At 37.5% G+C, this 24811-nt stretch overlaps 1 protein-coding gene across 11 annotated transcripts in view; it reads left to right on the top strand.

Moving 5' to 3' along the window:
• Positions 1-24811, top strand: part of SSBP2 (single stranded DNA binding protein 2) — a 277264-nt gene that overhangs the window by 239247 nt on the left and 13206 nt on the right. For 9 of the 11 annotated variants that reach the window (XM_016186253.2, XM_007518762.3, XM_060201114.1 and 6 more), the window contains 6 exons: positions 570-618; positions 7532-7567; positions 9637-9691; positions 13197-13267; positions 16636-16714; positions 20035-20063. In XM_016186253.2, the coding sequence (XP_016041739.1) occupies positions 570-618; positions 7532-7567; positions 9637-9691; positions 13197-13267; positions 16636-16714; positions 20035-20063 (319 nt within the window). The remainder of the gene's footprint in view (positions 1-569; positions 619-7531; positions 7568-9636; positions 9692-13196; positions 13268-16635; positions 16715-20034; positions 20064-24811) is intronic. The other 2 variants (XM_060201115.1, XM_060201117.1) reach the window with 1 other exon arrangement.

Raw genomic sequence — 24811 nt, 5'->3', positions numbered from 1 at the left:
CCTGAATATATTTTAGATACATATTGACAAATTTCTTTACTATGTCTTGTTTACCATAAAGCAAATCAAAAGTTTTACTTGATCAGCACACATCCTAAGTTTTAGTACACTACATCCTCTACATATGACCAGTTTTCTAAGACTTTCCAGTAACTGGTTTTAGAGACGTGTAACTGCCACTTATGTTGATATTGCAAAAGTATAGCTAATATTTGTTTTGTAATTAGTGCCTTTATTCTAAATTTAAATCAATTAGTTTTGTAAAGGTTTAGGTACCTATAAATATAGTATTTACAGTTAAAGGTCTAATACTTGTTAGTACTGTAACTGTATTCATAAATTTAATTTACAGAATGAACACAGGTTTACTAAAATAGTTTTATTTGGGGGAAAAAAACCTCATGAATTGAAAAAAAAAACCTTTGAACATTATGAAAGAATAATTTCACTGAAAAATAAATGCATAGTAACTGCATTGCAAATTGTAAATCTTTGGTTTATTGTCATGAACTTTAATGTATTCTAAGCATCTTGTTAAATTTTTAGTTATCATATTTCTTGTCTTGTAGGGGTCCAGGTGGTGGTAGACCTTGGCCAAATCCAACAAATGCCAATTCAGTGAGTATATATGTATATACCTCTGTCTATATATATATGTATTAATTTTCCTCGCAAGTGGTAGGATTTTAAAAACAAGTGGTAGATTTTAAATCTTGCTTCTGAAAGCCCAACAGTTGAATAAACTTTTTTTTTTTTACAAAAAAACATATACTTTTAATTATACAAATGTGATTTCAATTAAGCAAATATAAAGGTCTATTTGTATAATTATTAATAGGCACATTTTAAAATTGTTATATTGCTTTTACTTCAGGTCTATTGTAAGCATTTGCTCTGTGTAAATTAACAGTCTCAAAGATGAAGATAGACAGTGTGGTGGAAGTCTACTACAGTGTTCTGTAACAAACTATATTGAGTATAAAATAATCTGATTGCAAAGATTCTAAAATTACCAGATAGGACCGATGTCTGTCAGAGTTACTAAGTTAGTCCCTCCATGGCTCCAGAAGCATTTGCACAGGTGCCAGGTAAGGCAGTTGGTATTTAGCTTTGACCTGAATGCTCAGTGTACTATTTAATCTCAACTCATCTTTTTCTTTTATTATTTTTTATATTTATTTATTTTCCCTTTTGTTGCCCTTGTTTGTTTTTTTATTGTTGTTATTATTGCTGTTGTTGTTGATGGATAGAACAGAGAGAAATGGAGAGAGGAGGGGAAGACAGAGAGGGGGAGAGAAAGACAGACACCTGCAGACCTGCTTCACCACCTATGAAGCGACTCCCCTGCAGGTGGGGAGCTGGGGGCTCAAACCGGGATCCTTTCGCCCATCCTTGCACTTTGCGCCACGTGTGTTTAACCTCAACTCATCTTTTTAAGACACAGCTGTTCCACATTACGTTGTGAATATTTTTACTCCAGAATTCTTGGCTTGTATATTTTAAAATTCTTCCCTGTTTCCTTCTTGCTATATACCTTTCAAATCTATTCTACATTATATTTTGAAGTATCACCTGGCTAACAGCTCAAGTTACTCTAATTCCAGCTTCCTGTTAAAATACCTGTAAACATACAGGACAAATAGATGACACTGAAAACTGACAACCTTCTTATTGTCAGAACCTGGAAATAATTTCTATATCTTCATGTCTGATGAAACTGGGGTTAAAAGTTCAAAAAAAAAAAAAAAACCATCAAAAGAAGCATAAAGTCATGCTTAGAAACAAGTCTAGCCAAGACCCTTCTCAAGTCAACTCAGTCAGCTCTCTGTTTACTGCCTCTCGTTGAGAGCAGTGGCAATGTCCACCCACCACTGCCTGCCTCCATCACTGACTCTTCAGATAGGGCCATCTGGAGACTGGCCCCAAAGGCCAGCTTCAGGAAGGTGGGCGATCCACAGCTCTACCTTCTTTTAGACTCTGAAAAACACTTGAATTTAGGGTAAGAGGTTTACATATCAAACTTTATAATTTCCTCCTTCTGTATATATAGCCCTCCCAGCAGCCCAATGTAAATATATTGTATTTACCTTGCAGTTATAACAGCCTCACAGATCGTGGTGTGTGTATTTCCTGAAAGCAAAGAGATTTTCTTTCATAACCACAGTATGGATTCTAAAGAAAATTAGCAGAATGGATTCTGTTTTCTAATCTATAGATGTAATCAAATTTTTACCAATTGCCTCAACAAAAAAATCCTTTTCATTTGCTTCACTCATGTCTGACACACTCTCACAGTCTTCAATGTGGAATAGTTTCTCAGTTTTTCTTTGCTTTAAGTTTTGCGGAATTCAAGTCCGCTTTCAATTTTTATTTTTATAGAATGTCCCATAGTTTGGTTGTGTCTGATATTTTCTCATCCTTTGGTGCAAGTTATATGTATTTGGCAGAAATAGCACAGAAGTAATTTTGTCTTAATCTCAGTGAAACCTTTCAGGACGTAGATAAAGTGATTTGTCCCAAAGCTTGTTAACTTTGATCACTTGATGGTATGTGTCAGGTTTCTCCACTATGAATTGTTTTTCTTTTATAGTTATTAAATGGTGCAGACATGCTTTGAAACTATGCAAATATCCTCTCCCTCCTTATACTTTCATCTGCTACTTTTGACATCTATTCATGATCTTTGCCTGAATTACTTTCTTTCCCCCCACTGTTATTGATAGTTGTCAAATGACTATTTTCTAACTCTGTCTTTCTTTGTTAATTGATTTTAAACAATAAAGAAAGGATTTTCTTACCCATTCATAATTCATGTATTCTCATGAATTCTTATTTTTATTCAATAAGTTTGTATGCCAAAATCATTCCAGATTTGCCCAGTAGGGAAGTTGTTCAAGCTGGATTTACATGTCCTTTTGACATGTCCCAATTATGCTTCAAACATTTTGAATCTTATATTTTCCTAGCCTTAGCATTTGAAACAGTCTTAAGAAGCCCTGAATCCTCTTAGTAGAGAGTAATATTTAGACCCCCACCAAGATGGCATGGCTTCAAGACCCTCAACCAGCAGAGGTTGAATATAGATGTAGACACACTTATCTTTCTGTCTGTGTATTTAAATTATGTGTGAAGCATATCTATGCTTCCGTTTCAGTTCAGCACCACAGAGTTTATTCTAGATGTTCAGCTTTCCAGGAAACTCCTTTTTCTGAAAGTGAGAAATATGCTTGGCATCACCCAGAACACAGTTAATTGGTTGATCTTTATCGGGCCGCAGTTGTGTCCTGTAAAATTACTTTTGGTCAGAAATGCTCTGGGCATCATTTAACATGGCGGCAGAAGCAAAATATTTGTCAGGACAAATTTATGTTTTAATTCAGATTAATAATTTGATTTTACTTATGACTGCTTGTCTTGGATACATTTTTACTTGCAACTTTTCCTTTTTACTTACAGTTGTACTTATGACTTTTTGTCTTTTAACAATGTGGTCTTAGGAATAATAAAGTATTGGCCTAAGATATATATATTTGAATCCCAATTATTTTTTCTTATATTTTTGTGAAGACTACCTGTATACTTAGATTAGGTATATAGTATATCTATTCACTAGTATACAGTATTTTTCTTTCATTACTTTATTGGGGGCTTAATGTATATAGTTGTTGACACATGAATGCAATTTCTCATCTCTTTGTGATGTATGTCTGCAAAACATTCTCACCTCCAACACAGGTCATTCATCATACACCCCCAAGTCCCCTTCCTACCCTCCATCCCCAGAGTCCTTTGCCCCCACCACACTGAAGGAAGCTTTAGTGATAAAGTGTCTTTCTATTTCCATCATTTAAAAAATTGTTTTAGTGATTTAATAATGATTGACAAGATTGTGGGATAAGAGGGGTATAATTTCATGCAGTTCCCACCACCAGAGTTCCATATACCATCCCCTCCATTGGAAAATTCCCTATTTTTTTTTTATCCGTCTTTGGCTATGGACCAAAGATTTTTATGGCATGCAGAAGGTGGAAGGCTTGGCTTTGCTTCTCCACTGGACATGTGTTGACAGGTCCATACCCCCAGCCTGTCTCTACCTTTCCCTAGTGGGGTAGGACTCTGGGGGTTGAAATTCCAAGACATACTGTTGAGATCATCTGCTTAAGGAAGTCAGGTTGGCATCATGGTAGCATCTGCAAGTTGGTGGCAGAGTATTAGAACTGAAGGGTTGACATCCCAGGCCTGGCGTCTCTGGACACAGTCTGAAGTGAAACATGTGGAGGTGGCCCTGGTTGCACTGATTTGGCTGAGCTCAGCAGATGCAGTGTCAAATGGCTGGGATCAAGAGAAGCGTGAAGGAACATAAGCAAAGCCAGGAGGTTCCCGGACTGGGAGGAATAAGAGTTTTATAGAGAATAAGGAAGGTTCCTTGCTGTCTTAGAGTTCAAGAAGTTAAAATTGAGTGAAGCCCCAGTGATGACAGAAAAGAGAAGAGAAGAGAAGAGAAGAGAAGAGAAGAGAAGAGAAGAGAAGAGAAGAGAAGAGGAAGGAAGGAAGGAGGAAATGTAATCAGAGGTCAAGGTAGAATGGGGTTAGACAGAACCCCATTAGACAGAATGTGGTGACATTTCATATATAGATAAAAAAAAAAAAAAAGAAAGAAAGAAAGAAAAAGAAAAAAAAAACACTTAATGACCCACTGAATTTGAAGCTAGAGGAAAAAGTTAATGGTAATTCCAATCCTTTGGATCTGGTTATCAGGATGGTTGGGGAATAATATTAATTCAGACATAAGAGAACAAATAGGTTTGGAGGGTAAACAGTAAACTTTGTCTTAGAAATGATACATTGGAAGTGTTTGTGAAGACCGTCTTTGATTTTTCGATAACATCTAAGACATGTTCTATTACGACATGATGTTACAATTCAAATCTCCAGTGGTAACTTCAGTAGAGCCTTTGCCAATTTTTGACCAGTAGTTTTGTTTTGTTCTTTCTTTATGGTGAGGGAGGGGTTTGTTCATTCTTTACAGTACAGCTATTGACACGTGGGTGTACAACCTGTCATCTCGCTGAGATAGGTGTTTGCAAAACACTCTCATCTACAACTTAGGACTTTTCCCACCATCATGCACCCCAACCCCAAAGCCCCCTCTTTCCCCAGCCCCTTTGATTTGTTGCAGTCCACTCCCACCAAGTCCAAGTTTCACTTTGTGCTTTCCCTCTCTGTCCTTGCTTTTTTAAGTTTTACCTGTGAATGAGATCATCCTGTATTCATCTTTCCCATTTTGACTGATCTCACTTAACATTATTCCTTCAAACTCCATCCAAGATGAGGCAATGGAGATGACTTTGTCATTGTTAATAGCTGAGTAGTATTCCATTGTGTATATATACCAGAACTTTATTAACCACTCATCTGTCATTGGGCATCCATCGCGTTGCTTCCAAGTTTGAGCTAGTGGATGTGAGAGTAGCTGCAACATCTGTCACTTCATTGATCACCGAGGGTTGATTCTGCTAATTTGGCTGGCTAGGCGGATGCCCCCTTCTTCCCTCACAAAAACTCAAATTAAGCCCAAATTTCTTTAGAATCTACCACCACCTCCAATACTACCATACCTGTCCTTAATTTTCCCCCCTCATCTCGGAAACTGTCACCTTTCCACCATAACCAGCTCAGCTTTACCTCCTATTGCTTCTCTTCATATTTTATTCATACAGTCTTCTAAAGGATTCTTCACTCGGGCTGGGCAGTGCACACCGGGTTAAGCACACATAGTATAAAGTGGAAGGATCCTGGTTCAAGGTTCCAGCTCCCTACCTGCAGGGTGGTTGCTTCACAAGCAGTGAAGCATGCCTGCAGTTGTCTTTCTCTCTCCCTATCTTCCCTCCCCTCTCAATTTCTCTCTTTTCTATCCATGAATAAATAATTTAAATGGTCATAGGAGCAGTGAACTCGCAGTGCAGTCACCGAAAGCCCCAGTGATAACCCTGGAGGCAAAAAAAAAAAAGGGTTCTTCGCTCTAGTCTGTTTCAGTGGGTATCTTTCCACTAACATTAGACCAGTGATAGAATCCTAAAACAATTCCAAACCACGAGTGTTCTACTTCTTTTGGAGTATTTTGCAGACACCTCTCATGGGGAGATAAGAAATTATACCCATATGTCACCAGCATATAGAATTTTGCCTCCAGGGTTATGGCTGGGGCTCCGTGCCTACACTACAAATCTGCTGCTTCTAGTGGCCATTTTTTTCCATTGTTGCTGTTATTATTGTTGTTGCTGCTACTGTTGTGGTTGTTGCATAGGACAGAGAGAAATTGAGAGAGAAGGGGAAGACAGAGAAGGGGAGAGAAAGATAGACACCTGCAGACCTGCCTCACCACTTGTGAAGAGACCTCCCTGCAGGCTGGGAACCAGAGTCTCGAACCAGGGTCCTGTAGCCGGGTCCTTGTGCTTCATACTAACCCGCTGTGCACTTAACCCACTGTGCTACGTGGCCTGGCCCCCATGTGTCAACATTTGTACTGCAAACTGTTAACCCCTCAGTAAACTCACTAGTTTGTCAGAAAGGTCATGACACATTTTTGCATAGGAAAATATGTCATGATTTTTCCAATAGCCCAGTATTTTGGGGGAAGGGAAAAGAAGAATGTGGCTGTTAGGAAAAGTCTTTGGATCTTAACTGCCCTGTGTCTTTCATACTTTGTGCTTGACCTTCTTGTCTTTAGTCATCACCCTAGTTTATTGCAATGCCTGAAACTCGATAGGTGATAAATGAAGGTTTCACTGAATGGACTCTTTAATCTGTTTTAATTCCAGTGAAAGACTTGCTCTGAAGATTACCAGCCACCTTCTGTTTACCAAATAGTTTTGTTGTTGTTGTGTTTTCTGTCCACCCTATCTGAGCTCTGCAGCATTTGACTCCTTGGTTTAAATACCTGTTCATTGCTTCTCTTTGTTGTGGTGCTGATTTTCCCATATCGTACAAGTAGACTTCTTGTTTTGATTTATGATGTGTTTCACAGAACTTTTTAAAGATGCAGAGGCAGACAGGGTTCAAAAAATAATGAAGTCCAATTGAGGGATTTCCTAGCCAAATTGCACTACTACCCACAGTCTTAATTCTGGGACAATTTTTTTTTTCTCCATATGACTTCAACTATGATAACAGTGACTTGAAATCACCCTCAAATACTGCACCTTGCACAAAGTTGAAGTGTATTTAGTTGAAGATTTAGCTCTAGTCCTTTTATAATTTCTTAAATATCTCTAAATGCCCATTGGTCAGATCTATTTTTTGCAGTTCTGTTCTAAATACTGGACAAAAATTCACTGTTTTTCTATACATTCAAATTAATATTGTGTAGATTTGGTGTTCTAGCACTCCAATATAAGTGTCTTTATTATCGTGCTTTGTAATATGCTTTAAAACTTGATGAAAGTAAGATAGATCTAGTTGGGATCAGCTTCCACACTGTTACATGAATCAAATATGTTTTTTTTTTTTTTTTGTCCTGTTCATGTTTCAGATACCATACTCCTCAGCGTCTCCTGGGAATTATGTAGTAAGTACACATGGGTTTATTTGCATATAAGGATTGATGTTACATTTTATTTGGGCAATGAAATAGTTGTCCAGATGTTAAGAAGAGCCCCTGTGTATTGGCCAAGATGTGAACATCTGATTTGTATTGAGTCGTTTCATCTGCCAACACCAGTACATATGTTGATGTTCATTAGTGAAACAGTTATCAATCTGGCCCAAAATTACCATGAGTGCTATGTTTTACTTCAGCATATGTTTCCATAAACCAGTGCAATACACTCTGTCCAGTCATGAGGAAAGCAAGCCATCCCCAGTTACACAGTGATATGCTTGAATTTGCAGTTCCCCAAGAAAATAATTGGATTCCCTCTCCCCCACCTCATTCTCCACACACGAAGTCTAAGAAGATATTGAGCTTACTCCCACTCAGAAAAGATTCAGGCAGCAGAATGACAATAGTTACTTAGGGGGCTTATAATTTCTTTATTATTTTTTTTAATTTTTAGAGATTAAATACACGTCTCTTTCTTATTATTATTTAGGACCTGCTAGTACTTCATATAGGCCAGAGGTCAGAAGAGCTGCTTTTGCATGACCCTTACAATTTACAAGTGACCTTGCAGACAGCACAGTACCACACCTACTAGATCTCAAAGAAATCATACAGTTAAACTCACTGCAATAGAACTATTTAACAGAGAAGCAGGGATAAAATGGCAAAACAGGAAGTCTTTGTTAAAGAACTGGTCAGAAATGGAGACTTGACTTGCAGAGTGTAAGACTGAGCATTTTAGGGTGGGGTGTAGAAGATAGCATAATGGTTATGCAAAGAGGCTCTCAAGCCTGAGGCTCCATAATCCCAGGTTCAGTCCCCGCACTACCATAAACCAGTGCTGAGCAGAGCTCTGATAAAAACAAAAAAGAAAGAAAGAACATTTTAGATCAATGAGCATTTTAGTCTCTATGGAAATAGTGACCATAGTGGAAAACTCACACTGTGTCACACCTGGGAATATAGCCACCAATCCTCTTTTAAGTCCATACAAACACTCTCACATTTTTCTGTGAAACAAAAATGAAATTCAGAAAATTGTATACTGATAACCATTTTTTTCTATCACAATCACTTAATGAATATATATGTAGACTTTGAGAGATTACTTAAATTGTCTATTAAATTTCAAATACAAATATGTAAAAGGTAGGGGGAAAATAGCGTAATGGTTATGCAGACTCACTTACCTGAGGCTCCAGGCTCTCAGGTTCAAATCCCCTGCACCATCATAAACCAGAGCTGAACAGTGCTCTAGCAAAGTAAATAAATAAATAAAATAAAACAGCCAATATTCAAATACATATATTTGAAAACATTTGTGGTCTGTGTCTACCCACTCAGAAAGAAGTGAAAATTTTAATCACCAAAAGTTTAATTTTGTTCCTGCCTATTGGAAAAGTTTTTAAACGGTTGCCGGAATTGGTCACTGTGATTGTCTGAGTTCGCTGATTCACTTTACAGTTGCCTAGCCTCCATTTCTGATGGGTGTGAGTCAGAGCCTTTGCGCAGGGCAGCTGCCGCAGAGTACCCTCTGGCTTTAGTCACCAGGGTTTCTCTGATGGTCCCAAGGCACCCACCTCTAGGGGTGTTGCACTTGGAACTATCGGAAAGAGATGGTAGCCAGGTATCCTGAATTATCTATACTTCTGGCTTCCAGTTCCAAGATAAAACCAGCATAAACTTACCGTCAACCAAATCACTAACCCACATGAATTATTTCTTTTATGAACCTGTGAGAGCTTAATCTAATTATACCCGATGCTGTCATGCTGTAAATAATAAATCAGGGTGCAGGCTCATTGTTTTAGGAAACCTGTCAAAACAGTCTCAGCATGCTTAGACTAACCTATATTTTGCATAATGTGGAAATAAATGATCATCCATACAGAGAAGATAAATTATGGAGAAAATATATGTTCTCTACTATTTTCAGATCTGATTATCATCATCATAAGTCTGAATGTTTCTTCTGTTGTTGTTAATACACTGTTTAATGAACCTTATTCATACTGAAATTGTGTGTAATTGTCTAGGGCCCCCCAGGAGGTGGAGGACCACCAGGAACACCCATCATGCCCAGTCCAGCAGGTATTGTAATCAAACTAGACACAAAATATTTGCTAGAATACAGTCACAAAATAAAGAAGCTGTTATGGATATATGTAGGTAGTATTCATTATTCCATTGACTGGATTCTTAGAGAAGTACAGATAGCAGGTAGGAAGAATTGTATTTTTAAACAGTTACTACCCCGTCACTTTAAATATTGGGAAAATTACTGCTGGGTGGGTAACAGATTAAATCAAAATGAAAACCTGACCTATAGGAATGGTCTGATGTTTTAATGAACTTAAACATTCCTTAAGACTAAGGGAAAGATCCAAATCTCACAGCTTAGAAAATTTACGCTCAAAGAATAGATGAAATACATAGATTCGTTAGGCTTAATACAGCAAATCAGACCTGCCACTTACTGAGTGTAGATGTGTCTGTGACATTTTACCCTATGTGTCTGTAAGTATTTATATTAGCTGGATAATTAATCCATTAAATACTGGGCAAGGTTTTTTTTTTTAACTTCTAAAATGAAATATCACCATATTGCCTATAATCAATTATTTTTTTAAAAGCACTGCGCTTTCATTTTGAGACTTTAAACTTTAGTACAATCTAGTAAAAGTATTGTTTCTTGAGAATTATAGTGATAATAGCTAGTTACAACCCTCCTGGACAGTGCTCTGGTAATATGCATCCAGATCCATGGAAAAAAAAAAAAAGTACAGACCTCTTGGCACTATAGTCCTACAAAATAATTAGAGATACAATTCAAGATTTATTTAGAAAGATGGTCATTATAGTCAGTGAAATAGTAGACAACCTTCATACTGAATCCCATTTTAGTGAAATTATTAAATGAATATTTTATGAAATGGGATGGGACATAATAAGGTAGCCATCAATATTATTAAAAAATTGTAATGATGTGGAGAAATTTTTCACAATTCATTATGAGCACAATTTGATATCTAAATATAGAAAACAGATAAGTTAAATTTGTACTAGTAAATGTCTTAGTAATACCAGACATATTTTCAGAAATATGTTTGAATTATGTGGCACTGTCCTATAGTTTGTTGAAATCTATGACATAAAATTTAATGCCAGTAATTATACCAACTACTTATGCTTTGGATATATCTAATTTAGGAAAGTTGTAAATTTGACAATACAGAATTTTACTTTGCTTTCCCAGTTATTAGCGATTTATCTGTAAATGCTTTATGACTCCTCAAGACTCTTCATTGAAATTGAACCAGAACTTAGAATTAATTATGTGAACAGTTTCACTGCTGTGCATTGAAGCTAATAATTTATGAAGGTAGCAAATGATTAATAAATACAATAATAACTTCCCCCACCAAAGTTTTGGGGTAATACTACACTTTCCAGGTAATAAGTAATCTGACCATTTCTCCTACTATGTCTTTTTAGTCTTTACCTATTTCCATGCATTTATTCTGTATCACAGCTATTCTTCTCATAAAAATTCAATATCCCTTTTAAAAAATGCCCTAAAATCTTGTAAAATGTTTCTGCATATAAAAAGATATCAGACATTTGTTAGAAAACACCAGCCTTATTCCCTTCAAAGATTTTTTCCTCTTTAGATGAAATGGTATTCTTGGTCTAAAGACACATTTCTTTTTTCTTGTTGGGCATCTAAAATATATCACACAAGGGGACAGGTGGTGATACAGCCAGTAGTGTGCACATGTTACTATGTGCAAAGACACAGGTTCAAGCCTCCTGTCCCTACTTGTAGGGGGGCAGCTTCATGAGTGGTGAAGTAGTTCTCTCTCTCTCTTCTCTAGCTCCCCTTCCCTCTCACTTTTTTTTTCTCTATTTTTAAAGGAGGGTAGGGTGTCCACCAGAAGTAGTGGATTCCTCTTGCAGGCAGTGAGCCCCAACAATAACCCTGGTGGCTAAATAAATAAATGAAATGCCACTCCCCATATTCATTTCAAAGTAATTACCGAAATTAGGATAATGAAAATGGAAAAAAGAATCTGATGGTTTCCGATATTTTAAAAGCAGTCCAAGATTTTCTGAAGTAAAAATGCTATAAGCAGGTGCAAGTTTATCCCACTAGTTAAATCTAACTTGGCAGATATTTATTGTCTGACTACGACAAGGTCCCTTTGTTTCTTTCAATGAATCTATGGTAACTGAGTTTTAAGCAGGAAGAAAGAATAAGTCAAAATATTAACTAAAATATAAAGCAGAATTTAATGTTGAGGGATCACTCATGCATTTACAGGTATCAGAAGAAACAGTCATGGAAGAGGTAGACAGCATTTGCAGTGGTTCTTAAATAGGAGTAGAATAGCAGTAGAAATAATAACGGAAACAGTAACACAAATATGGAGGAGTAGAACTATAACCCTGTAATCTTATAATTTTGTAAACTTTTATCAATCACGAATACATTTTTTAAATGTGTAAATGGAAAAAGATTGACCATATGCAGGAAAGAGCAAGTAATTAGTTTAGGCAGATAGCGGACACGTACACAGGACTTGCATGCAGGAGATCCAGGGAATCGCCAATAACCACAGCAGAGTGGGGCTCTGAATGAGAGAGTCAAGACCTAGTGCCTGCATCAAGGTGGTAGCACCTCCAGTTGAGCACAGATTAACCAAACACAAGTACTCGAGTTCAAGCCCCTGATTCCCACCTTCGGGAGTAAGCTAATAATTCAAGAGTAAGTCGGTTGGTCGGTCTCTCTCTCTCTCTCTCTCTGTTTCCCCCTCTCCCCTCCCCTTTCCCCTTCAGTTTACAACTTTATCAAAAAAAAAAATTAATGAATAATGTTTAAAAGACCTACATTATACTTAAGAAAACTGTCAACTTAAGACCTAATTAGAATTAGCTAATAGACATGCAATATAAAGTTTTCAACTCTAAAATGTTATGTATATTTACATGGATACCACAGTGATTTTTATTATGATGAATAAAATGAATGGAACCATTTGTCAAAGTTGTTGAGTAGGAAGCCTCTTCTTACTTCAATTCAAGCAAAATAATTTTCATTGCAATTGAAAAATGTACTGTTCTAGTCCCTTTCTGTTAGAATTAAACCAGATATTGCACCAGCTTTTATGAAAGGTAAAATAATGTTGTAGATCACTGAATAATAACATAATAACTAAGAGTCACTAGATCTAAAGCTGAAGAAATTTGCTATTTTATATACATGTAAATGCACATCCCTACTTTTAAATTTGGCTTTTCCCAAAAATGTACCCATGTTTAAAAAAATGTTATTTTTAGATGTGTAATGTGCCTTTTGAGTTAAGTTACTCACATGATTACTCCTAAGACAGTAGTTAATTACTTTCAATTTGCTACCTCAGAGTAATTAGCTGGTCAGAAAAATAACAGGTATTTGTTTCTGAGCATAAGTAATGACTATTTTAAGTGTTATAGCTATTAATGTGTTTATGTGTCCAGATTGTCTTTGATGTTTATTCTGTGCTGACAATTGTATGGTTTATATGAAAAGATATTCACTAAGTAATGTTTTTTTCAGATTCAACCAATTCTGGAGACAACATGTATACTTTAATGAATGCAGTACCTCCTGGACCTAACAGGCCTAATGTAAATATGGTATTTTTAATTTGGGGAATGTAGTTGAAAACATTCTAAATGTATTCTGTTTCCTGAGTATTATTCTAAGCTTTGAATTTTATTATAGAGAAGTTTATTGGTCATAAAAATCAAATTTTTATCCTTGATTGAAAAAAAAAAACCCATGCATACTACAGCAGATTTCATCTCAATATAATGTAAAAGTGAACCTAGCATTTCCCAAATGTTGATAATGGAGTTTTAGCTCAGGTACTTAATACTATTTGAAAAATGACAGGTAGGCCATAATAATTTAGGCTGACCTCATTTTACCCTCACCAATTTCTTCACTGTGGCCACTATTTTTATCCTGTTCACCTTGAGAATAAACTTGGAGGTTATATTTGCTTTTCCTTTAGATTTTGGAAATCTAAAATGTAAAGGTAGTTCTACAGAAAAAAAAATGTGAGTGTTCTTAATAAAATAGATGGTCACAGGACTGGCAGATGGCTCCGCAGTTAAGAGCATATGCCTTACCATGTGTGAGACACTGGGTTCAAGCCCTGTGCCATATGAGAGCATCATGTGAGTGGCAGAAAAGTGCCTTTTGATGTATTCACACCACCCTGTCTCCCTCTCCCACTCATTCTCAATATATATATAAAGACCACTGAGAGACCATGCAGTGGTAACTGAGCATGTGCTAGGTCCTAGGGTCATTCCCCAGTACTGCATTAAAAAAATTAATCACAGTGTACAAAAATAGTTATTATATGTATGTGAAGGCATAAAAGAGAGTGATACCCATCTTATTTGTTAAACCTGCAAATTAACAGAACTATAACAGGGACTCAATATGAAAACAATAATATAAACTACCTCATAAAATGTATATACTTGCTACATTCTATTACTTTTGATAAATAGGACAAGTAACACATTATTAAAATTAACTCTACCTTTTATCTTTTTTAAACAAGGTGGCTGATAATCTGCATTTACTTACGCAGTTTGCATCTGTGGACTTGCATCTTATTTCTGTTAAGCGTCACTGCCTTCAGTGATCAGTGTTTTTCTTATATAAGCAAATCGTTTTCCGGGGGGGGGGGGGGGGGGGGAGAAAACAATTTTCTGTCAGTCGTGTCTAAGAAGTGTTTTCACAGAAATCTTAAAGAACATCGAATATGATAATAAACAGTGAGAAATGGAGCAAAAAGAAATGCTAGTCACTACACCATTTCATTTCTTAAAACTTGATATTTGAAAAGGAGGGAGAAAGGGAAGAAATTAAGAGCATATGGTAACGAAGACATTTCTGTGGGCAGCTAAGCTGGTATCATCCAAGTATGTTCAATCCTGGTTGTCTGGTTTGATACAAAGATAAGAGATCCAAGAAAAGTAGAAGGCGCACATGTCACTTTTTCAAATGTCGTTCATTTCAGCCAGAGGTAGTCCCAGGAAATGCCTGCCTGCCTCGAGCAAGGATTGCAGTTTTAAGTGCTTCAAACACACATACCTGTAATCTTACTTGTTTTTATACACACTGGGGGTTTTGAAAGGACCGTGCCAAAAAAGTTCACTGGCTATTGGCCTAGTCGGCACAGATCTAACCTCTGCTGAGACCAAAGCTTCATAGCAACAAAGTACAAAGCTAATTTCTCCAAACCATCATGTCAAGCAAGCATATTGCAGGTTCTTGACAGAAAAATCAAGCCATTTGTGTTTAGACAACAAAATGTTTTTTGGTAACAGAATTGGCACAAACCTGAGGGAAAGCATGTAATCTGCATAGGCACGCTGATAAAAAATTACTTTCACACAGAGATGGTTTACAGGTTGTCTGCTGAGAGCCATCTCCTCCCCCCCCCCCCCCCGAAAATTCTGTCTGACTAGGAGCTACCATTCTCTCCCTAATCAATCCACACAATGAAGACGTATTCAGAACTCTGTACTAAGCACAATACAAGACATGTAATTCCTAGGCATGGGAAATTCCAAGAGCAAGTGTTTTTGAGTAGGCTGTTGTAAGTGTAAACAAAAATAATCATAAGTAGCGTGTCTTCAAACTGGAACCCAGTTTTCCTCAAAAGTAACCCCGGGGAAATGAGGGAAAGATTGGATGAGTGAGCAAGCCATAGACTGTCTAACACCACACATCTATTCCTATCTGTTTTGTCTCAATGGACCCACACAAGGATCCAGGTTCAAGCCCCAGGCTTTCAAAAAGAAAATTCACTTGAAAATACAATAATTCCACTGCTTTAAAATGTGTTAAAGGCTAGTGAGAGAGCTCACCTGAGAAGGTTCTTGCTTCATCAGGCAGGTAATGCAGAGTAGAAACTGGTGGAAGCTGGAGCGTCTTTCCCAATCTGATTCTTTCAGAAGAGGGGGGGATCTAGAATGGGATGACCTGGTGACAGCAAAAAAAGGGGGGGGGGAGTTAAATATAATTGCTATACAATGTTTCTCTGTGAATGAGACTGTTGAAACTGCCAAGAAGAATTATCTTATTCCTAAGGACATAAGTGTATTTAACCTGTAAGATGAAATTATTATTTCCGTGTGAACAAAGATAGTCTAAGAGAAATGTCAATGGCACAGTGGAAAAGCATTGTGCTCTCTGAGACCTGGACTTCAGTTCCTGGCATTGCATGTGTCAGAGTGATACTCTGGTTTTGCTTTCTCATTGATAATTAGATCTTCAAATAAATAAATAAAAAGGAGAATGTTGATGTTAACTAACATTTTTTAGTAAGCCGGTGTGTTTGGCAGCTTCTTAAGAATCACCTCTGGAGGGAGTCGGGCTATAGCACAACGGGTTAAGTGCAGGTGGTGCTAAGCTCAAGGACCGGTGTCAGGATCCCGGTTCGAGCCCCCAGTTCCCCACCTGCAGGCAGGTCTCTTCACAGGCGGTGAAGCAGGTCTGCAGGTGTCTGTCTTTCTCTCCCCCTCTCTGTCTTCCCCTCCTCTCTCCATTTTTCTCTCTGTCCTATCCAACAACAATGACATCAATAATAACTACAACAATAAAACAACAAGGGCAACAAAAGGGAATAAATAAATAAAATAAAATAAATTTAAAAAAAAAAGAATCACCTCTGGTTTATAATAGCAAAATATGTCTGTGACGTAGGTATTTTCTCTGAGATGTGTTTTATATTTGAGGATATGTGAAGAAGTCTCAATATAGAAAAGGAATATCCAGAACAGAATATACAGGATGAGGAAGTGTAATCCAATTAAGAGAGTCTGATTAGGACCCACAACTAAATCTAGAGGAAAAAAATTAGTATTGAAATAAATTACGAGAGTGTCTTTTAATGTTAATAATATTGTAATGTTGAGAGAAAGCATTGTTTTCAATATGATCACAGTCATTTTCTTCATTTTTAAAATAGTTCCCAATGGGCCCTGGGTCAGATGGCCCCATGGGTGGACTAGGAGGAATGGAGTCACATCACATGAATGGCTCTTTAGGTAAGAATGCTAAATTTGGTATTTATAAAGAGATTCAGGGGGGCTCGCTGTATTTTCCCAACCATATTGTAAATATCCCTGTTATCTTAGAGTTTTGTGGACCAGTGTTAAATCACTAATAAAATAAATAAATAAATAAAATCAGTAATCAGACCTGAATGATTCTATTAAAAGAGAACACTGTCCCTACACTGTTTGTGTTCTCGCCAACGCTGATTTCAAGTAGTGTGTTTGGTGGATAGAAACATACTTTATAATTGAAACAGTTTTATGAAATGAAACCAAGTATCTGTGAGGAAACAAGATACACAAAAGGAACAGAGACATGTGGTACAAAATTGATTAGATCACACAACGCACTGTGTGTACTGGGCAGGTGGAACATAAACAGAAAAGACAGACACTTCCTTTATGTTTACAGTTAAATAGTGGGCTAGCACTACTAGCTTGCCTGGATAGTGTCCATGGTTTGCTCTTCAGTCACAACCCTACCTTATTGGAGGTAGGTTTGGTGCTGTAGTATCTTACTATTTCTCTGACTATCTAAAAAAGTTGATGGTGAAATGTATTAGGACCTATCTTGGGCAAGTGTGGCTATATACCCACATAATAACAAAAATGCCCAATAAAATGAAACTGAAATTGGAAAAAAAATATGTTGGTCCACAACAGTGAAGGTCAGATAATAACAAAGCATATATATGTGTGTGTGTGTAGTCTATATATTTAAGTAGCCTATATCATAAATTAATTTTAAAATTGACTGCAGGTGGAAGTTTACGAGAATTTTTTATTTTATTTTAAAAAGAGACCATCTTGGGGGCCAAGCAGTGGCTCACCAGGTTAAGCTCACATAGCACGAAGCACAAAGACTGACACAAAGATCCTGGTTTGAGCCCCCAGCTCCTTACCTGCAGGGTGGGCAGTGAAGCAGGTGTCTATCTCTCTCTCCCCCTTTCTGTCTTCCCCTCCTCTCTCCATTTCTCTCTGTCCTATCCAACAAAAACATAAATAAGTAAATAAAATGGAAAAGGTGGCCACCAAGAGCAGTGGATTAGTGGTGTAGGCACTGAGCCCTAGTGATAACCCTGGAAGTAGAAGAAAGAGAGAGAGAGAGAGAGAGAGAGGAAGAAAGAAAGGAAGAAAGAAAGAAAGAAAGAAAGAAGAGAAAGAAAAGGAAAAAAAGGAAAAAGAAAAAGTAACCATCGTTTACATAAGTTAGAATAATTATATGCCCAGGAATAACTTAGGTTACACACAGACTTCCCAATCCCTCCCCAAATCAAGAAATGCCAGCCCCTGGTAGCATGAAAAGTGATGTAAGGTCGGGGCCGGGTGGTGGTGCACCTTGTTGAGTGCACATGTTACAATGCACAAGGACCTGGGTTCGAGCCCCAAATCCCGACCTACAGGGGGAAAGCTTCACAAGTGGTGAAGCAGTGCTGCAGATATCTGTCTCTCTCCCTCTCTATCACCCCCATCCCTCTTGATTTCTGGCTGTCTCTATCCAATAAATAAATTAAAAGATTTTTTTTAAAAAGCCTGCTTGGCAAGAAAAAAGTAATTTAAAAAAAATGTGATATAAGGTCAGTTAATTAAGAAGACATTGACAACACAGTAATAATGCTTTTGTGCTTTTAAGGAACCAATGCATACTTGATATACTTTTCAAAGTCATGATTTTCAGTGTTCACTTGTGGTAGCTACTAGCCATGTGTAAATATTTAATTTTCAGTTAAAATTCAGATCCTCAGTCGCACTGCCACATTCAAAGTGCATGTGGTTACCGGTCGATGATGATTAGCAAAATGGACACGGAAGCATTTCTGTCACCACAGTTCTGCTGGACATCGCCATCCTAGAACTGTATTCTCTTAATCGCTTACAAAACAATTCAGTATCCAGCTTTTACCTTATGAAAGTTATTCACAAAGGGGCCCTGGTGGTGGCGCACCTGGTTGAGTGCTCGTTACAATGCACAAGGACCCGGGTTCGTGCCCCGTCCCCACCTGCAGGGAGAAAGCTTTGCCAGTGTTGAAGCAGCGTTGCAGGTGTCTCTCTGTCTCTCTCCCCCTGTATCGCCCCCTTCCCTCTTGATTTCTCGCTATCTCTCCAATAAATAAATACAGAAAACAAAATCAAAAAAATTATTCACAAAGGATAGCATTTGGTCATAGAGATTAACTGTTGTTATGTTATCCACTAGGATAGAGTTTACAGAAGACAGTCATATATGCTTAGCCTGTGGCTTGTGTCTTACTTGATGTATGGTTCATTAATTCCTGTAATAACATTATTGTACATACTTATAGAATTACTTGGGACTGTTAATTAAATATAGTACTGGGTAAGCATAAATTATGCCAAGAAAATGTTAAAAATTGTGCAAATGAAGTTAATATTATGTCCAAGACTGTTCTTTGCTACCTCATGTATCATTCTGTTTCTGAAGAAATTAGTATGGTTATTCATTTCTCCTAAAAGTCAAAGAAAAACTACAGTATTTTATGAATATCCATAAACATCAATTGCTGTCAAACTTTCAATATTAAAAGTACTTTGGTTTTGTTTGTTATAGTAAAATATAGTTCAGAATATAGATGGGTATTTTTGAAAATGTTCATTTAAAGTCCATCAAATTTAGAAACTGTATTTAGAAATCCCCTTCATTTGAATATACACATTTTTATTACATATGCAAATGTATAAACATTTTTGTTTTGAGGTCGGACATGTAAGTGGCCTGTCAATATTCCAATCTCAGGAATTTATAACAGCTTTAGCATTCTGCAGCTACAAAAATAAAATCAGGACTACATATTAGAAGTATAAGTATATCCTGCATTTGTGAGCAAAAGATAATTATCAACCTTATAAGGTTAAAAGGACTTTTCAAGACTTAAAAATTTAGAATCTAGACACTAGAAATACACTCAGCACTTCAATTACTTATATTCAAAGAAATAATTTAGAGGGGAGTCAGGCAGTAGCGCAGCAGGTTAAGTGCACGTGGCGCAAAGTGCAAGGACTGCCATAAGGATCCTGGTTCGAGCCCCCGGCTCCTCACCTGCGGGGGAGTCACTTCACAGGCGGTGAAGCAGGTCTGCAGGTGTCTGTCTTTCTCTTCCCCTCTCTGTCTTCCCTTCCTCTCTCCATTTCTCTCTGTCCTATCCAACAACAGTGGCAATAAGAATAACTACAACTATAAAACAAGGGCAACAAAAAAGGGAATAAATAAATAAATATTTAAACAAAAAAAATAAAGAATTTAGAAATGAAATTTACTACCTATTAAAGTTTATCATTCAATTCTCTTTCAGGCTCAGGAGATATGGACAGTATTTCCAAAGTAAGTATGACGTGTTGTGTGCTATTTCCATCTATCTTTTATTTCACATGGGGTTCTTATTAAAATTATTAGAATTTGTTAGGTTTGTTTTCAAAAGTTTGGTGGGGGAAACGACAGATACAGCTGAATGTTGAAGTATTAATATGTATCATCTGGGAAAGCCATCAACAGTGTTTCTAAACATATGAAGACTCGTGTAGCACTACTACACATAATTGATACCAGCTAGTAACCCGTTTAATCATATTATGATGTCGTATGTTTGTCAAGAAAATCATATTCAAATACAATTTGAAAATGTAACAAGGCCTAGAGCAACATATCAACAGGTAAATTTTCAAACTGCATTTTAATATAAAATGGTGTTACATGTGTATATTTTAAAGTCATCATTAGATAATGCTGATAGCCTCAATCATCTTTTTTAATGTATTTATAAAATAAAGAATATTGACAAGACCATAGGATAAGTGGAGTACACTAACACAAAAAAACAACCTACAATTAAATGTGACTCCCTACCATCAAAACTCTGTATCCCATCCCCTCATTGGAAGCTTTCCTATTCTTTATCTCTCTAGGAATATGGACCCAGGATAATTATAGGGTACAGAAGGTGGAAGGTCTGGCTTCTGTCATTGCTTCTCTGCTGGACACGGGCATTGGCAGGTGGATGCCTACCCCTAGCCTGTTTAGTTCCCCCCAAATAATATAATACTAGAAGAAGAGTAATCTTTCTAATAGTAGTGTCTGTATTTTTCCTCCTTTGCAAGTCTGAGTATCTAAAATTAATCTTGTGTTAAGATGCCTTTTTTTTCATTAATACCTAAGTAGTTTTTAGGTCATGATGAATTTCAATAGTTCTCTTGAGGCCAAAAACATATTTAGAATGACCAATAAGAACTAATTATTACCTACCACTCGAATGACTTAGAACAAAGCTTTATATAAACAAATGAAGAAAACAATAAAGGATAATTTTATTTTAACCCTTTACAGTCTCATGTATTAATGTAAAATTCTTGATACCTAGAAAAAATGCAATTAATTGGGCTTTAAAACTTTAAGACCCCAAACTAAAACTTAAATAATTTAAATGGTTTTCTAATACCATATCTGTATTCCCTGGCTACTCATAAACCCTCTATGTACTTTGGATGTCTGTGCTTAGGAACAATCAGAAAGGTCTTTTTCCTTTCTAAAAGCAGATAAGTATTTATAATGGAATCTAGCATACCTCTGTAAGAAATAGTATTAGCCAAGTCTTTAGTAAGATTTATTGTATAATTCCATTAGCTTCTCCTCTCTAGAAATCGCCTTTAAAGGTCAGAAGGCTAGAGTTGCATTGACTTGTTTTTCAGATATTTAACTGTGCTCAGATTAACTGAATCGTATCTGTGGTCACCAGTAAGATTTCTAGTGTCATTTGCGAAAAGCATATTCTGATATCTAGAGATGATTCTTTACAGCACATAGTTGGGATCATCTAGTGGCTTCAGGCCATCTTCCTAATATGTCCACTAACAACTCAGAACTTCATCCATTAGATAACCCTCAACAAAATTCTACGCGGAGTAGTACCTTATAATTTATAAAGCACTTTAAAGTTTTAATAGCATCATAATGACAAAATTAAATACCACCTTCCAAGCTGCCCTCCCTTATCACATCTATTGCTGCTCCTTCTCCTCTTTCTCGTCTCTGTTCCTGGAGACAGGCTTTTCTACATGACCGTTCTTACTGTTCATAGCATTCCCTTGCCTAATGCTTAGTCTCTGTGCATAAATTGATCACCCACAGTGTGCTTTCCTGTACTGAGCGCTATCAGGAGATAAAAAATGAAAGGCTTCTTTAAACACAAACATAATCTCAGTCCTCAAGTGGTGTATGCATGGACAGCAGTTCCTTTGCTTGGTAAACATGAATGTACCAAAGCCTTAAGCTGGGCTCAGAAGATCTAAGAATAAACAAGATATGGTCCCTTCTGCCTTCAGTCTACTCAGTAGTAACTGAGGAGACCAAACAAATACATATAAGGGAAAACTTTTACTAAGCAAAGTCCAAATACATTTGGTTTTGCCCCTTCTGACTGTTACCTGCAAGCGACTGGAAGGTTTTCTTTTTCCCCCACAATTCTCAAACTATTAAGAACTACTGTTGGGCCTGGAAGTGGCACACACAGTCGAGCACACATTACCATCCTCAAGGATCTGGGTTCAAGCCCTGGGGCCCCACCTGTGGGAGAGTAGCTTTGTGAACATGTGAAACAGGGCTGCAAGTGTCTCTTTTTTATCTTTCTCTTTCTCTCTCTCCTTCTACCTCCCCCTCTCAGTTTATCTCTGTCCTATCAAATACAAAAAGAAAAAGGTTAAAATTCCTGAAAAAAGAAAAGAAAGTAAAGAAAGAGGAAAACCATAGAGTGTAGTGAATTTATAGTGCCATCATCAAACCCCAGCCATAACCTTGGTAGGCAAGGAAGAAACGGAAAAATAAAAGAACAGAAGATATAACTGTCCCCAGGTAATCAGGCACAAAAACCCCCTGGCCCCCACTGTCAGGAAACACACAGATCTGTCTCCCTTCTTGAATCAAGATTGAAAAAATATAAGAAAACCCAGGTAAACACTACAATAAATTCCCCTGCCTAATATTTGATATATAATACCTAGGTGGTATAACTTGGCAACTTCTTTATTCATTTATTTCCAGAAGCTTCTTAAAAAAAAAAGTCTTTGTCATTCCCTAAAGTTGTATTATTCTGTATACATTTGATAGCAGTATCACCACTCACCAATTCATCTTTTAGCTCAAACACATTTAAATCAACATATTATCTCCAAGTAGTGACAGTCTACATAAAAATGACTAGTCACGCACCCCTCTTTCCACCCATAGCTAATTGTTTACTGAGAGATGCGTATGTCTTCCTATGCCATCTTTTCACTTTTTTTTTTTTTAATTTTTTGCCTCCAGGGTTATCTCTGGGGCTTGGTGCCTACACTATGAATCCACTGCTCCTGGTGGCCATTTTTTTCCATTTGTTGTTGTTGATAATGATCATGATGATGGTATTGTTGTCATTGCTGTTGTTGAATAGGACAGAGAGAAATGGAGAGAGGAGGGGAAGACAGAGGCGGGGGAGAGAAAGACAGACACCTGCAGACCGGCTTCACCACTCGTGAAGCAACTCCCCTGCAGGTGGGGAGCCGGGGGCTTGAACAGGGATCCCAACACAGGTCCTTGCATTTCGTACTATGTGCGCTTAACCCACTGCACCACCCCTTGCCCCCATCTTTTCGCTTTCTAACACATTCCCAACCATCTCAAGAAACTCTTCCCCTTTCTCTTCTTTCCTGGGTGGGTTTATTCGTTTCTAATTCCCCTCCCCCTAGTCATTCTTGGTTATGAACCAAAAGACAGTTTTTGACCATTCCTGCTTATCAGTTATGTTCAAAATCCCTCCTACTTCCCCTCCACCCTAAAAAAAAAAAAAAAAAAAAAAAAACCTGGCATAGTAAAACCAGAGAGAGCCTAAGAAATTTAAATATGGGGCCCAGTAGGTAGCATAGGCAGTAGAGTGCACAGGTCACCATGCACCATGAGCAAGGACTCAGAGTTAAGCCCCCATCCCCACCTGCAGGGGCCAAAGCTTCACAAGAGGTGGAACCCAGCTATATGTGTCTCTCTTTGGTCAGTTCTCTATTTCTTTCTATCAAGAAAGAAGGGGAAGGGAAGGGAAGGGAAGGGAAGGGAAGGGAAGGGAAGGGAAGGGAAGGGAAGGGAAGGGAAGGGAAAGGAAGGAGTCAGCCTGGAGTGCCAAAGTGCTAGAGATCCACCCCCTAAAAAAATATTAATGTGCTTTCTAGAGAAAATGTGTGTATGTGCATATATATGCTTATATGTAACATTTGTATACAACATAAGAATTCAGTAAAGGCAAAATAGCCCAGTTTGGAGAAAGGGTGAGTGAGAATACAATGAAATCCCTTGAAAATACCTCCCATATAATCCATATGCTTTTTCATGCTAAATTCTTAGCATATAAATAGGAAATAAAGCACACATTCCCTAAAGAAAAAGTAAGGCTCCTGAAGTGTGCAGTGTGGCTAAAAATAATCTCACCATCTTTTGTCCCTACTCCCTAATTACAAGCAGAAGCAATTGGAGTGCATTTATAGACCAACTTCATCACTTCTTAAACATTATATTCTTGTCTTCCTGAAACCTACCAGAAACACTGTACACATTAAGAAAAAAACAACCTACAATTAAATGTGGCCTACACATAGTTCGGGAGTCAGGCGGTAGCACAGCGGTTAAGCATACCTGGCTCAAAGGGCAGGAATGGCACAAGGATCCCGGTTCGAGCCCCCGGCTCCCCACCTGCAGGGGAGTCCAATGAAGCAGGTCTGCAGGTGTCTGTCTTTCTCTCCCCCTCTCTGTCTTCCCCAACTCCTCTCTCTCCTTTTCTCTGTCCTGTCCAACAACAACAATATAAATAACAACAGCAACAATAAAAACAACAAGGGCAACAAGAGGGAAAATAAATATAATAAACATACACACACACACACACACACACACACACACACACACATAGTTCATTGCCACTCACACAAACGGTTCTGTACAAGTGTTTGGAACTGCTCTGCTGGCCCTCATGTGTATGTTCATGTGTCCTTTTAACCATCCTCTCAAAGCAGTTAAGTCCCTTTGCCCATATGTCCCCCTCCTTCTTTAATGCTGAA

The sequence above is a fragment of the Erinaceus europaeus genome, chromosome 11 (genome assembly GCF_950295315.1).
Source record: "Erinaceus europaeus chromosome 11, mEriEur2.1, whole genome shotgun sequence".
NCBI classification, from domain to species: Eukaryota; Metazoa; Chordata; class Mammalia; order Eulipotyphla; family Erinaceidae; genus Erinaceus; species Erinaceus europaeus.
This window is presented reverse-complemented; position numbering and strand designations above follow the sequence as displayed.